Source organism: Mustelus asterias, chromosome 15 (genome assembly GCF_964213995.1).
Source record: "Mustelus asterias chromosome 15, sMusAst1.hap1.1, whole genome shotgun sequence".
NCBI lineage: Eukaryota > Metazoa > Chordata > Chondrichthyes > Carcharhiniformes > Triakidae > Mustelus > Mustelus asterias.
The window spans coordinates 95,714,258-95,731,431 of NC_135815.1; the positions used below are offsets into that span (position 1 = coordinate 95,714,258).

The window sequence follows — 17,174 nt, forward strand, 5'->3', positions numbered from 1 at the left end:
TCCCTCCCCGCTGACGCTATAGTTAAGAAAGCCCACCAACGCCTCTACTTTCTCAGGAGGCTAAGGAAATTAGGGACGTCAGCCACGACTCTCACCAACTTTTACAGATGCACCATAGAAAGCATTCTTTCTAGTTGTATTATGGCTTAATATGGCTCCTGCTCTGCCTCAGACCACAAGAAACTACAAAGGGTCATGAACGAATTCCAGATGAAGCAAACCAGCCTCCCATCCACTGGCACTGTCTACACCTCCCGCTGCCTCGGAAAAGCAGCCAGCACAATCAAGGACCCCATGCACCTCGGACATTCTCTCTTCCGCCTTCTAACGTCGGGAAAAAGATTCAAAAGTCTGAGGTCGCATACCATCTGACTCAGGAACAACTTCTTCCCTGCTGCACCAGACTTTTGAATGGACTTCCCTTGCATTAAGTTGATCTTTTTCAACACCCTAGCTATGCCTGTAACACTACATTCTGCACTCTCTCATTTCCTTCTGTGAACAGTATGCTTTGTCTGTATTGCACACAAGAAACAATACTTTTCACTGTATACTAATACACGTAATAAAAATAAATCAAATCAAAACAAATCAAAATTCCACATATTCAATAACCTCTGCAGAAAGTAATTAAATCTGAACCAGCTTTTCAATCTCCCTGTTCAAAGTTTAGGACTATGCCCTTTTGTAAAATCTCTAAATATATGCTGGAGATTCAATATCAAAAGAATCACAGAATCCTTACAGTGCAGAAGGAAGCCATTCGGCCCATCAAGTCTGCACGGACCACAATCCCAGGCTGTATTCCCACAACCCCACATATTTATCCTGCTAATCCCCTGACTCTATGGTCAACTTAGCATGGCCAATTAACCTAACCCGCACATCTTTGGACTGTGAGAGGAAACCGGAGCAAACCCAGAGGAAACCCACACAGACACAGGGAGAATGTGCAAACCCCATACAGACAGTGACCCGAGGCCAGAATTGAACCCGGGTCCCTGGTACTGTGAGGCAGCAGTGCTAACCGCTGTGCCGCCCAGTGTAATTGCACGTGTACACATGCTTCAGTGTGCAGATACAAACAGCAGATTGTAGGTATTTTGAGGCACGTTTCGAAGTGCCAGGCAACATGGGACATTTGACAGCGAATTGGCACAAACTCCAACATCACAAAATCATCTGGTGAAGAATTGCCTGCTATTTTGTGTTCACATCTTTTGCAGCTCCTGATGTCTATTAGTTCTTTGATCAGGCAGAACTTGATTGAGTCAGAGGATGAGAGCCTTGAGGTGTTGAAGACAAACAGACTCAAGTCTGAAATCTGGTCAGTAAAGACAGCTTCAATTTTATCACTAGCTATTTAAAAACTTTGAAATAAAGATAAAGTAAAGTTTATTTATTAGTGTCACAAGTAGGCTTTACATCAACACTGCACTGAAGTTACTGTGAAAATCCCCTAGCCGCCACACTCCGTGCCTGTTCAGATACACTGAGGGAGAATTTAGCATGGCCAATGCACCTAACCAGCACGTCTTTTGGACTGTGGGAGGAAACCAGAGCACCCGGAGGAAACCCATGCAGACACGTTGAGAACGTGCAGACTCCGCACAGACAGAGACCCAAGCCGGGAATCGAACCTGTGTACCTGGCACTGTGAGGTAGCAGTGCTAACCACTGTGCCACCGTGAAAGATTGAGATTTTCCCAGTTTGTCACAGAATGAACATTTTGCTTTTGTCACATTCATAACTAGATGTAGTGGGTTATGCGAATAATGTCATCATTTGAGACACCGAGAGGTTGAACTGCTTGGCATTACAAGAATTTGTTCTAGATAACATACTGTTCTCTGGTTGTACTGCCCAGCAGTTATAGAGCAAACCAAGGAATGGCTTAGACAAACCAGTAACTTCACACTTCAATACATTTGCAATTTTGTGGCAGTTCAGTATCAGCTATTCTCCTTTCAAGATCATAACACTACGAGCCTTAATTTCAGTACATAAGATATGTGGTACTGCATTCATCGCACTTGCTTTGACAAATAGTCCGAAACCGCAATCCATCATTTCTATTAAACACTGTGTTCAAGTTTCATTTTCCCTTGGGGAACACACAAGTACCACAATTTTATGTACCACCATATGCTTCCGCTGAACGAAGTATCATTTGCCTGTGATATACACAGGAGTTTGTTTTGTGTACAAAACAAAACTGCCAATCAAGATGATACATTTTATTCTGAAGTAAGACTAGAACAAACCAAGTTCCAAACGTTATTTAACAAACTGGATTGTGGAGTTGATTTATGCATATAACCTTCACAGAAGCTACAGCAATACCTACCTGGGAAGTTTCCCATTTATACATCGGCTACTTTACGGGCAAACACAGAGAAGAGTCCTTTCAAGATTAAGGACAAGGTACTTGGAGCTGTTTGTGGATGTTCTCCAAGCACCGTCATAAGCAGACAGTAAGAAATCTCACAACACCAGGGGGTTAAAGTCCAACAGGTTCATTTGGAATCACAAATTTAGGAGCGCTGATTTGCCTGATGAAGGAGCAGAGCTCCGAAAGCTCATGCTTCCAAAAAAACCTATTGGACTTTAATAAAAGCAAATTACTGCGGATGCTGGAATCTGAAACCAAATGCTGGAAAATCTCAGCAGGTCTGGCAGCATCTGTAAGAAGAGAAAAGAGCTGACGTTTCGAGTCCAGACGACCAGTTTTGTCCAACTTGAGTCCAGCTTTGACGAAGGGTCGCCTGGACTCGAAACGTCAGCTCTTTTCTCTCCTTACAGATGCTGCCAGACCTGCTGAGATTTTCCAGCATTTTCACTGTCGGGTCTTTAACCACAGCTTAGGGAGAGAAGCAGCTCAGAGCTGCTGCGTTCCAAGCTGGCCTGAAGTTCTCCTGTCCTTGGTCTTTGCACAGATGTGGTGTATTTTAACACATTTATAGGGATGGAGAAAATGATCAAAAGTGCTCAATTACCACATGACCATCATTCTTGAGGTAAAGTTGAACTTCTTCATGCCAGGAGCGGCAGTGGTTAGCAGTGCTGCCTTACAGCGTCAGGAACTGGGTTCGATTCCCGTTTTGGGTCGCTGTCTGTGCAGAATCTGCACGTTCTCCTCATGTATGTGTGGGTTTCCTCCGGGTGCTCTGGTTTCCTCCCACAGTCCAAAGATGTATGGGTTAGGTTGATTGGTCATGCTAAATTGCCCCTTAGTGTCAGGGGGATTAGTAGGGTAAATGCATGGGTGAGATTGTTGTCGGTGCAGACTCGATGGGCTGAAAATGGCCTCCTGAATGGCGCTATAGAGATTCAATGATTCTATGATCATCTTGTTTCATATCCTTCTCCCTCCTAGATGACGTGTATTCCATGCTAAGCTGTTTGAATACGTGAGGAAGAACACACATCTCACTGTTAACAGGGTTCATGAGAGTTCTTGGTCAGTAGCTACCTGCAATAGCATCAATGTTTCAGGGCACGATTAACTGAAGTGGGTAGAAAAATGAATCATCAATCAGAAACATAAACTAGTATACTATTAAACGGTCATGCAGATCAAACAACAATTGAAAAACTATTTATTTGGCCATTCTCCTGTCTTTTGTCCTTTCACCTTTACCTACTCTGTTTAATTGCTCCTTATGATTCCTTCCCTGCGCTTCTTGTTCCTGATAGTGGCATCTATTTGGCCCAACTTTTTCATCTCGACCTCTGCTAAAACCGATTTATCTCAAGTTTGGAGAGGAATTTTTAAAATATGCAAATTTCTTTTCAAGTGTCACAATAAGCTTTTGAGGCCAGACCAGATTCTTTGCTACACTTAGAGATATAGAAACCCTTCCAGTACAGAAGGAGGCCATTCAGCCCATCGAGTCTGTACCAACCACAATCCCACGTACGCCCTATCCCCGTAACCCCACACATTTACCCTGCTAATCCCCCGACACTAGGGTCAATGTAGGACTGTCAATCCACCTAAACTGCACATCTTTGGACTTTTTGACAGTGTGCCATACATTGCACAGATTTGCAACTTAGAAACACAGGCAGAAACAAAATGTCAATTTCAATTCTTAGAAAAACACTGAGAAAAACAAAATGTTGACATTTTATCACCAAGCTAAACAGTACATTGAATTCCTGTCAGATTAGCACAACAGATTTCAAGGAAGTTTTTAGCAATAATAACTTGGCAACAAATAAATCATCTTTATGCCCCTCATAATCATGTGACTGGTTTGTTGCAATGCACTGTAACATTATTTGTGTTTTGATTAAATTGGAACCAGAACATTACAAAATATAAATTTCTACAACTTTCAGCATAATATTTCCATTTAGGAGCATTTTGACCGTGTTTGAACTCTAATATTTAGCCACTCTTCCAGTATACCAACTATTAAATAATAATGCTCCAAATGCAAATATTGTTCTTCAGAAACCTAAATAAACCATCCAGCAAATTAGTGTCAAGAAAACCAGTCAAGAATACTTCTGTTTCGTGCCATTTGTCCCAAATTGGAAAAGCTTTATTGATTCGTTTTGAGAGAAGCTTGCAACATTTAGTGGCCTGTTTAAGTTTATTTACTAGTGTCACAAGTAGGCTTACATTAACACTGCAATGAAATTACTGTGAAAATCTTCTCGTCGTCACACTCCGGCGCCTGTTCGGGTACACTGAGGGAGAATTTAGCACGGCCAATGCACCCTAACCAGCACGTCTTTCGGACTGTGGGAGGAAACTGGCGCACCCGGAAGAAACCTATGCAGACACGGGGGAGAACGAGCAACTCCACACAGGAGAGACCAGGCAGTTGGGAGCTTGAAAACACAGTTCCAAGCAGCTTGGTCGAGGAGGCTGGTGGGAAAGAGATTTTTTTTCACAGGAAGTTTATTTATTCATTTGTGGGACATGGGCATCACTGGCTGGTCAGCATTTATTGCCCATCCCTAGTCACCCTTGAACTGAGTGGCTTTCTAGACCATTTCAAGAGGGCAGTTGAGAGTCAACCAAATTGCTGTGGCTCTGGAGTCACATGTAGGCCAGACTGGGTAAGGATGGCAGATTTCCTTCCCGAAAGGACAGAAGAAGAAGAAAGTGGGGTTGGAAGACGATAGCAGGATGTGGATGGTGAGGGATGCAAGGTCAGTGGTCAGAGATGGCCTCACCAGATATGAAAACCGTGGATGTAGAAAAGAAGTTGTTGAAGGATGACTGAACGTAGATAGGAGAGTGGAGGGAAAGGCAAAGGGAGCACAGGATCTGACCAAGGTCATTTTTAGATTGTGGAAATGCAAATTCTTCACAGAACATAACTGAAATCTCATTTTGCAGGGAAATCAGGAGGAGCTGATATCTAAATAAGGCGGCACACACTATTGACTCTATGACTATGTTCCAATTACTGAAACAACCTAAAACAACAATATATTCATGTTAGAGGAACACATTAGAAGTTACAACTGTCAAGTCTTCTGGAACTTGCTTGGTTATTTGAGGAAGTTATAGAGAAGTTTTCCAGAGATTTTTTTAAACTGATGAGGTTTTATTTTTTCTATGCTAGGACTGGACACAATTGAGGGATGGAGGGATGAATGGGACTACACCATGTCTGGATGGGGCGAGCCTGATTACTTGTAAAAGTAATATTTGCCGAGTGTATGTGCAGTGCCTTCCCCTCATTTTATTCAAAAAAGTTTCCCTTTGTAATTGTACTAAATTATTTGACTAGTTTAAGGGTTTTTGCAATCCATTATGTTCAATATACCAGAGAAAATCATCTTACAAAAATGCTCATCTACAATGTCATCACAAATGACAAACTATATCAACTCAAATCCAGAGAACTTAGATGCAACTGCACAAGCGTCAAAGCTTAAGGGCCCCAAAACATACACAAAGTGCTGCTGAAAGCAATTATGTAAAGCAGGATAATCTACTTATACAAGGCATTTAAAAACTCCCCCCATTTAACCTCAGAGCCACCTCACCATTTAGGGTACTGCTGAAAAAATACATTTTGTCAAAGTTTTTTGTCTTGCACTCATCAGGACAATGTCAGGGGAAGCAACACCTTTTACTGCACGAGAAGAATGCTGGTTGGTTGATAAATTGAATCTGATTAGCAGAGGCCTTGCTATGGAGAGTGCACCTGTTAGTGGTGACAGACAATTAACTGCCAAGCATTGTTTGAAATTTAAACCAGGCAGCTCGACTCCAATTGGTCAAGAAATTGCCCGGAGGAATGAACCAGCGAACGGTTCTGTTTAACTGAAACAAGTACAATGTATACACATGTTCTTTCTGTCAAGCTGGCGACATATGACATCGTATGAAACCCCGGGGTTTTTTTAAAAAAAGTACTTAAGCTGTTTACAATTTCTTCTCAAATATTTAACATCCTCAAAAACAGTGTGGACCTCAGGATGCGGTGAGAGCCGTCCGAAGAACATTGTATGTCCCGGAGATACTTGTAATCCTGGATGTATTCGAAACACAAAGGATGGAACCTCAGTTGGAAACCACCATTTTGATATTTTCTTTTCTAATCCCCCCTTCCCCACAGGGCCACCTGTAACTTGTTTTGCTTTCAGAGTGCTGACCCTTGTTCTGCTATTAACACATTCTGCTGGCTTAACTTTATGCCATTATTACCACCTTCTTTAGTCTTTAACACTCCCTTGTGTCCATGACATTTCTGTTAACCTTTCCTGAGCTCCCAATTATCCCCGACCTTACACCCTGTTCCATTTTCTCCACATCACTGTCTAGCTATGTAATCCATCACATTTCTACCTTTCTTCAGCTCAAAAGATGGAGGGTGGCACCGTGGTTAGCACTGTGGCCTCTCAGCGTCAGGGACCTGGGTTCAATTCCAGCGTTGGGTGACTGTCTGTGTGGAGTTTGCACATTCTCCCCATGTCTGCGTGGGTTTCCTCCGGGTGCTTCGGCTTCCTCCCACAGTCCAAAGATGTGCGGGTTAGGTGGATTGGCCATGATAAATTGCCCCTTACTGTCAGGGGGATGAGTAGGATAAATACATGGGGTTACAGGGATAGGGCCTGGATGGGATTGTTGTCGGTGCAGGCTCGATGGGCCAAATGGCCTCCTTCTGCACTATAGGGATTCTATGATATGGACTCAAAATGTTAGCTCAGGTTCTCTCTCCACAGATGCTGCCAGACCTGTTGAGATTTTTTCCAGTATTTTCTCTTTTAATTCCTGGAATGAATCAAGAATGCACAGCACATCTAGATTCTAAGTCAAAGCACAAGACGAGGTTTTAAAAAAATAGTACTTAGGCTATTTACAATTTCTTTGCAAATATTTATCATCCTCAAATGCTGAATCTACACATATATTTAGGAATAACGCAGTATTCGCAGGCACACGCTGCAATCTGCTTTACTACGATAGGCTATAGACTAGTACAAGTATCCCAAACACAGTATTACAAAATCCTAATGGAATTGGTAAAGATTATAGCTCTACTATTTAAAAATTGCCTTTGAAACACTGATCTTAGTAGTATCTACAAACATTACCTGTTTTAAAAAAACGGTTACACTATTTCACTCAGTCTTTTTATAGACCGTAACTGTCCAGCAAAATAAATTATTAACTCTCCAATACTCATTACTCACCTGGGAAATGATGCATGCTCTTGCCTCACGCTAAGAGCCACACACGCTGTTTGAACCCTGTAAAAGTTCTGGTTGAATAACGCGTTTCCTGACAAGCCAGTTTAACATCATAGTAAGTATTCTGCAACATTGGACAGTGCAGGACTTAGAGAGTTTACATAAATGCAGAACTATAAAAAAAAGTCTGCGTTTCGGCACAGCGTGTATGTTTTTACACGATCTGATAACTTCAAAATTGACATGGGTCCAAAACGGCAGACACCAGAAACTGTCAGACAAAACAAGTTCCGTTCTCCTGCTTTACCATCTGACTGCAAATCACTCAGGATAGACGACAGGATACAGATTCCAGTCAGCCAGGGATTTTGGTCGGAATGCTTCCGTCAGCATTTGTTCTTTACAGCTGTTTCTGAGAGTTACTTAGACATAGATGCAAATATCTTCTTAGAATTAAATGGCAATGAACATTTCCAAGCCAATGTAGAAGATAATAAATCATTATCAGCTGTCAAGGTCTTCAAGGCAACAGAATGGAAGATGGTGCATTCTGGATTCAAGTGGTCTAAGGCATCTTAGCATAGAGCGAAAGCAGTTTGACTGACAGAACAACGGTTTGGTTCCCTCTTGAGACACAATATCATTTTATCACTAATTCTGGGTGCTTGGCATTGCACCTGCTGCAGTCAGTAACAGAGCACTGGCTATATTGTGCTCAGATTTCACTGTGCCCTGGTTAGTGCTGATGTAATGTTATTTATTAAAGTCTTTGGGATTATTTTGCACAATGAGATCTTTTGTTATGTCTGCCAGTTTATCTAAATGCCTTAGGTTATCGATGAATGAATATAGTACATGAGCACTGGACCAAAAAAAATGTAGCCACCAGCTGTTTACAACTACAAATGGATTAAAATGGTATGTGCGTGTTAGAAGCATGCAATAGTTTACTCAGGAACTCTTCAGATGGCCACCTCAACGAGCACTTTGCCAAGCTTCTCAAGATAGAGAAGTATTGTGTATTTCTTTATCACCAATATTTAACAATTATGAGGAAATTAACCCTTTCAGCACTAATGCAGAAAACAATGACCGAGTCAAAATTTCAATTTCAACACACTTTGGAAAGGCAATAGCCTAGTGGTATTATCACCAGACTATTAATCCAGAAATTCAGGTCATGTTCTGGGGACCTGGGTTCGAACCCTGCCATGCAGATGCTGGGATTTGAATTCAATACAAATTATCTGGAATTAAGAATCTACTGATGACCATGAAACCATTGTCGATTGTTGGAAAAGTCCATCTGGTTCACCAATGACCTTTAGGGAAGGAAATCTGCCATCCCTACACGGTCTGGTCGACATGTGACTCCAGAACCACAGCAAATTGTTGACTCTCAACTGTCCTCTAAGGGCAACTAGGGATGGGCAATAAATGCTGGCCAGCCAGCGACACCCATGTCCCATGAATGATTAAAAAGAAAAGGAAATCTTGCCATACTGTGCTGACTTGTCAATAACATTGAAGACTATGTTGGTATTGAATTAAGTTCTAAGAGCGACACAAAGGCTCAGTGATACACTGTGACACGATAGTTAACTCTGCCTCAATAATTTTATACGTTAAAATTTACTTACAATTTTAAAAATTGCATTTCTCAGCACTTTTTACACCTTCTAGACATCCCACATAGATTTATAGTCAATGATATTCAAGGTGTTTTTTTGCTATTCTTTCATGGGATGTGTTGCAGGCAAGGCCAGCATTTGTTGCCCATCCCACCCCAAATTGCCCTTACAAATGCTGCGATGAGCCGCCTTCTTGAACTGCTGCAGTCCATTCGTTCTAGGCACACTCACAGTGCTGTTAGAATGGGAGTTCCAGGATTTTGACCCAGTGACAGTGAGTGTAGCTAACAAGCCAAGGCGGTGTGTCGTGGCTTGCAGTGGAGCTTGCATGTGGTGTTCCCATGGATTTGTTGCCCTCTCCTTTCTAGGTGATAGTGGTTGCAGGTTTGGAATTTGAGTTCGAAGGAACCTTGGTGAGTTGCTACAGTTCATCTTATAGATAGTACACACTGCTGCCACTGTGCATCGATGGTGAAGGGAATGAATGTTCATGTGATGGACAGGATGCTGATCAAGTAGGTGGCTTTGTCCTGGATGGTGTCAATTTTGTTCAGTGTTGTAATTTAGGAAACACAGCTGGAATTTGTACACAGCAAACTCCCACATATACTAATGTGAGAATGACAAGATAACCTGTTTTAAGGTGTTGGTTGAGGGATAAATATTGACTAGTTCACTGGTGCTAACTCTCCTGATCATCTTCACTGCAATGCCGTGGGATCTTTTACATCCACCTGAAAGGGAAAACGAGGCCTTGATTTAACATCTCATTCGAAAGACCACTTGGCATTGGAGTTCAGCCTAGATTTTGGTGTTCAAGTCCTGGAGTAGGACCTGAATTCACAGCCTTCTGACTAAAGGCCTTCTGCTAGATTCCTATCGTACTTATCATAGATATTTTTAAAATCTGTGTTAGTGGGTGTGTTTCAAAAATATAGCACTCCACCTTGGTGAGGTTTCACTGATAGAAATCGTGTGCACATCTGAGAGGCCATTTTGAGCTCCATGAACCTAAATCAAATTCAAAGAATATTGACAAGCAAGCCCATTACATTGGTTGTAAAATCAATGCTGTGAACATTCAACTTGGCTCAGCTGATAGCACTTCATCTCCCCGAATCCAACGAGCACAACCTTAGTACCCTGAGATGAGACTCCAAATCCATGTCTTTAACATTACAAAGACTGCCAATTGCACCTTTGTAATAGCTTCCATGCCCATTTCTACCTCAATATGTCTGGCATTCATGCTTTTCCCATTTTCGCATTGAAGTATTCCAGTGTTCTCTCAAACAGAATCCATTTCTCCAACTTTAATAAACCTCAACACATCCAAAATTTTGATTCCCATTCACTACCCAGCACTGGGTCCCAAGCAACCTGCCGACAATGACTTCCAGTCCTCCAGCACCTGAAATTCACAATTCTCATTTTAGGAGTTAAATTCTGCATGGTCCCAGATCTCCTGATCGCTCAAACCTCTTTCAGCCTTACAACACTCCCTGAAGCTCTCCACCCCTACTCCAAGCTCCTGCGCATTCCCTCCTCCATTTGCCTTACCATTGGCCATCCTTCAATTGAAAACCCTTCGATCCATCACTTATTCATCCCACGTACAGGCTCACTGAACAGCTTATCCAGCCTTAGACATGCAATACTCAACTTACCAAAGTAAGAAATCTCACAACACCAGGTTAAAGTCCAACAGGTGAATTTGGTATCACGGGCTTTCAGAGTGCTGCTCCTTCATCAGGTGAGTGGCCTTGACACCAGGACTTTAGCCTGGTGTTGTGAGACTTCTTACTGTGCCCATCCCAATGCCGGCATCTTCACATCATGGCTACCAACTTCCCAAAAGTGGACGACAAATTACAAATATCAAAACAATTTGCAGACTGCCAAGATAATGCAAGGAATTTTAGGATATTTGCTCATTGCACAGACACTTTCATCCACTGGATTTGAAATTCCAAGTACTCTACTTTGTTATCTTTCTAAATGCGGATCCATACAATTCACTACCCCACACACAGCATTTTAACCATCAGTACTTGAATTACCCTTCATGCACAGCAACAGTGAATATGCCAGTATCACAGAAAGACTTCATACACCTCCTGAGGTTTTTCAAATACCTTGTTCTGCCAGAGAGATGCAGCTAATCAGTTAGTCATTTATCAGATGTTAAAATCAGTTACCGGCTCACTGACATCATTAAAATGGAAGCCAACAGTTACAGGTCAACAAATAGATCTCATTTTCGAGGACTGATATCACCCGACAACTTTGACTTGACAAGAGTACGCAGATAGATATGGAACCTGTGGTTCATCAAATCACACGGATACATCTCCAAATCTAACAAAATGAATTGCAACAGGATGTAAATGTGTTTAAGCACACTTGAGGGATTCTCCAATATCCTGCTAAGCAAGAGGGGCAACAGTATAGTGGACAAATCTCCATTTTACAACACTGCTGTTTGGCTCATTAATTCAGCACCTTTGAACTGAGGTCACATCAATTGCCTCAGCCTGCTGATGAAGGCACATGGCACGGAATACAGCAAAGTAACAATAATGCCTATGTGGAAAAGAGCCAGCTGAATTATCAGAAGAAATAATTATATTTCCTTTCGGCTTTGGACTTCTCTGAGCTAACATTAGGCATAGTTTCCCATAATGTTCAATTAGAATCTTGGACAAAGAAATGCTGTCTACTTCAAAACAGAAACAATGTGATAGGGAGACATCCAAGGTACAAGAGACTGCGCTTCAAATAACATATACCAAGATTGACGACTAACTCTCTGGGTTCATGATGACCTTATTTATGTTTAACATTTATATGGATCTATCGGTACGAGTTGAGGTCTCGTCTGACCATCAAGACTCTGTGTTTAGTATCTCACAGAGCTGTCAACTCAGAAAAACAGAACAGCCACCACTGTCCATTAATGTCTTTGTCTCTCACTGGGGCAAAGTTCCTTCCCAAGCAGAAAGATGGAATACAAAAACAACTGCTTAACGTTCGAAGTTGCACTCGACGGGAATTCATTACATTGGCAGACATGTATGGCAAAATGATAACCTCTTCGCTAAGTCTGTCAGGAGTAAAGGAAAGCATAAGATTCTACAGCTCTATCAGTTTCTCAAATGGGGTAGCCATTTAAACTATCTACAGTGAAAAACACTCCCTTTCCATATAAACATTGTACTCCATCATCAAACTGCAGTACTTTATTTAGAATATAATGAAAAAAATGACATTTCTTTTGACTTTGCTTGTGGTTGTGATCACAAAGCCAGATAGCAATACAATTATTGTACTGGAGGAGAATAATTCTAAAATTTAAGTTTTTATTTGTATACAGCAATGGATAATTTGACAAAAACTTAATTACTCACAAAAGGCTTATCTTGGTAAGCAGTTTCAGGACTCAATAAAAGAGCTATAAATTAACACACATGCATCAGAGTATTGTCCCTCCAACCATATGTCAATATGTATTTCAATCTGTTATCGGGACACGAGGGATGACAGGAATTTCAATACCTTGCTATCTTTGGATCATTATGAATATGTATTCAAGCTCACACTGAAGCTAATTAAATGTAAAGAGTTCAATCATTCGGGACATCCATTCTTGAGAGGAAAGAGAGGGATATCAGATCTCTCCATCAAAGCAGCCAAATAATTCGAGCACGTTTCTCTCCATAGGATGTGTGAGAATACGACAACTGCCCACAGCTCAGCTCACTTGCCTCAGTGAATTTAATCAATTCCTGGTTTAATTATCAAATGCTTTCAGCATGAGACAAAGATGAGACAGCAATGAACACAAAGAGATTTTCTTAAGGCCTTGTTTAAAATTATATATTCTGGTGATGTGTTGGCATTGTCTACAGGAGAACATGCAATTTTACATTAATCCTCTGATTACCAATATCATTATTGATGGGGAAGGCCATATAGTACATTTGATTCACACCAGAAATCCAGGCAGGAGCCAACTGACACTTGTTTGAGCGTGGAATGATTGCTGGTATTTGGGAGTCGGCGGGGTCACTTCAGATGGCAGGAAGGGAATCCCCACCTTCTGAAAAAAATCAGTGTCAGAGTAAGTCAGGTCACAGTCTTGCGAAATATTTAAACAAAACATTTCATTCGACTTATAACTTCCTGCTCATGATGCACTGTCTACTAAAGACAGGAACATTTATACAAGTTATATTTGTAATACATTATCCTGTTAAAATGTAGGGGTATCTGTGTAACTACAAAAGGTCGTGACTGTAGCCCAATCCATCACGCAAACCAGCCTCCCATCCATTGACTCTGTCTACACTTCCCGCTGCCTTGGAAAAGCAGCCAGCATAATTAAGGACCCCACGCACCCTGGACATACTCTCTTCCACCTTCTTCCGTTGAGAAAAAGATACAAAAGTCTGAGGTCACGTACCAACCGACTCAAGAACAGCTTCTTCCCTGCTGCCATCAGACTTTTGAATGGACCTACCTTGCACTAAGTTGATCTTTCTCTACACCTGACCTATGACAGTAACACTACATTCTGCACCTTCTTTCCTTCTCTGTGAACGGTATGCTTTGTCTGTATAGCACGCAAGAAACAATACTTTTCACTGTATAGAATATATGTGACAATAATAAATCAAATCAAATCAAATTTAGGGCTACAAAGTTAAACTGTTCTGCGGTCTTGAATGGGCTTCAAGCTGCCAATTAAAATCCCTGGCATTTTTTTTTTGGAGGAGAGTCAGTTCAAAGACTCCAGATACTTTGCTTTGCGCTATGTGGAGCAGACATTTGCATTGGCCACTGACATCAGAGAACACAGATACATTGGACCCAATAGTTATGGGGAGGCCAGAAGGTGCAAGGCAGGCTGGAGGTGGCTGAAGAATCCAGCAAGGGTGTGAAAATGGGACTTCTGCCGAACTTAACAGCAGAACCTTGTTACCATTTTTTTGGATCTAGTTCCCAGCCAATTTAGAATCATAGAATCCTACAGTGCATAAGGAGGGCATTTGGCCCATCGAGTCTGCACCAACCACAATCCCACCCAGGCCCTATCCCCATAACGCCATGCATTTACCCTAGCTAGTCCCCATGACACTAAGGGGTCATTTTAGTATGGCCAATCCACATAAGCTGCACATCTTTGGACTGTGGGAGGAAACCGGAGCACCCGGAGGAAACCCACGCAGACACGGTGAGAATGTGCAAACTCCACACAGAAGTGACAGAAGCCAGGAATCGTACCTGGGTCCCTGGCGCTGTGAGGCAGCAGTGCTAACCACTGCGCCGCCCAGGTTGGATTTTTGCCACCATGTGCTTTGTACCAGTGATGTCCAGTAAGATCTCCTACTGAAAGGACAGTTCTCTCTCTTTCAACCAACTCCCCACCCTGCCCATTCCCATAAATGTTTAAAACTTCAAAAAGGTGGAGAAAATATGGGTGATTGACAGAATATTGAAATATGTTAGAATATCAGAAAATACAGTAACAAAAATTAAACTTAGCAAGCTAACTTTTAGTTCATAAAAACAGAAAGTGCTGGAAAACTCAGCAGGTCTGGCAGCATCTATGGAGAGAGAAAAAGAGTTAACATTTCGAGTCCAATAGATTCTTCTTTGGAACTATCTTTTACTTACTCTTATAAGCTACAATCTACTGAATTCAGTACTCAAAGCAATTACTAACTCTAGCCTCAAGTGCGAAAGGTATATGTTGAATTTAACTGTAGCTAATATCACTTGAGAGCAATTAGACCCACAGTAATTTAATCCAGAGCAAATCAAATTGTCTATGTGTGGTTAAATCTAAACCTTAGGGCAATGGGTGATTTGTAAGATTTATAAACTGTGGAAGTTTGCCAACATTACAATCCATATTCCTCTAAAGTATGGCTTGAAATCTCTACATGGAGTAGCTTGACTGAATTCCGTCTGTTCTTTTGTACAATCACAAGTAGAAAAGTAAAAGGAAGAAACGTGGGACTGATCTTTGCAACTTTTTTCTGCTATTTTCCCTCTGCCCTTGCAAAGAGATTGTCTGGGATGTGGTTCCAGATACGCCAGTTGCCTCAAAACGCTTCAACAATCTCCACGTGGTAGCCCAATCAATAAGGCGGAATTTTCCGGGAAAAAAAATGACAGTGTCGTTTTGGGCGATCTTCCTGCACTTAGTCATTATTTGGGGAAAGGGTGAGTTCTGTACCAGTTCTGAGGAGAGGGGCCTAAATATACCGGCAAGCCCAGCCATTTTTAAAGGACGACCCATCTCAAAGTGAAATTGAAGACCCCCCCCCAATTCTCCCCATGGATACTAGGAAGCCCCCCCCCTTCCCCATCACTGAAGGCATATTTCTCCACCCCCCCCAACATAGATCACTGGCATTGGGGTCCTCCCAATGGGTCTCCTCCCTTCAACATCCTCAAGTCCTATCCCTGACAGTGCTGACCCAGCAATACCAGTTGGCACTGCCAGGATGCCAGACCTTCTAAGATCAGATACTCAGCACAATGCAGTAATTGAATTTGTAATTTTCTTGATTGATGGTTCAGATACTGACTGTAAACTCCAGACTTGCTTGCATAATCTGAAGGGGGAGAACTGTGTTCAGGAAAGTTATCCTTGTAATAGTTAAATCAAGAAGGAGCTCTTCAACTACCAGATTAAGCAATTACCTGCTTCAACAAGAGTATCAAGGACCATTTTTAATGTATTATGGAATACTGCAAACATAGATACATAGGAGCTGGATTAGGCTATTTGGCTTTTTTAGCCTGCTTCACCATTCAATAAGATCATGGGGGATCTGGTTATGGTCTCAACTCCACTTTGCTCTCTAGCCCCCATTACCCTTGACTCCACTGTTTTTCAAAAATCTGTCTAACTCTGCCTTGAATAAAGTAAATGATCCAGCCTCCATTCCTCTCTGGGGAAGAGAATTCCACAGACTAACAATCCTCAAGATTCCCCTCATCTCCGTCTTAAAAGGGAGTCCTCTTACACTTAAACTGTGTCGCCTAGTTCTAGTCATAGAATCATAGAACCCTACAGTGCAGCAGGAGGCCATTCAGCCCATCGAGTCTGCATCGACCACAATCCCACCCAGACCCAATCCCCATAACCCCATGTATTTACCCTAACTAGTCCCCTTGACACTGTGGTGAACCATTGTTGGTTCCCACCAGGTAGTGCTGAGCCATGGTCTGGCCAGTACTATGAGTCTGTATATATGTTACTGTTGGGGTTAGGGTTGGGCTGTTCTACCTGTTAATATAGTCCTTATGGTACACCCCAGTCAGCTCCGCCTCCTGGGAGAGGTATAAAGGTCACTGCTCTGCCTGGTGACCCTTTAGTCTGGGATCGTATACTGTATATGGTAGCTCTGTTATTGTTGGCAATAAAAGCCTTTATTTCCCGAGTACATCCAGCCTCTCGTGTGTTATATCGCGCCTCAGACACTAAGGTGCAATTTAGCATGGCCAATCTTTGGACTGTGGGAGGAAACCGGAGCACGTGGAGGAAACCCAAGCAGACATGGGAGAATGTGCAAACTCCACACAGACAATGACCCAAGCCGAGAATCGAACCCGGGTCCCTGGTGCTGTGAGGTAGCAGTGCTAACCTCTGTGCTGAACACGTCACTCCCACAAGTGGAAACATCCTACCAGTATCCACCCTATCAAGTCTCCTAAGGATTGTACATGTTTCAACAACAACTCTCATTCTAAATTATGAGCGCGGCTCAAAAAACCTGAAATGTATGTTGGTGAAATGTGCATTTCTTGACATGAAGCACCATCAAAGAACAAAAAATAACTGCTGTGACAGGATTAAAGATTGCTTC

General features: G+C 42.1%; 1 protein-coding gene across 2 annotated transcripts in view; it reads right to left on the reverse strand.

Moving 5' to 3' along the window:
- The window catches only part of pak5 (p21 protein (Cdc42/Rac)-activated kinase 5), a 204,651-nt gene that overhangs the window by 130,583 nt on the left and 56,894 nt on the right, over positions 1 to 17,174 (reverse strand). The window contains exon 1 of one of the 2 annotated variants that reach the window (XM_078230353.1): positions 7,667 to 7,745. The exons of the other annotated variant lie outside the window; for it this stretch is intronic. Within the exon in view, the coding sequence (XP_078086479.1) occupies positions 7,667 to 7,682 (16 nt within the window). The 5' untranslated portion in view covers positions 7,683 to 7,745. Of the gene's footprint in view, positions 1 to 7,666; positions 7,746 to 17,174 lie in introns of those variants that run through there. 2 annotated transcript variants of the gene reach the window in all.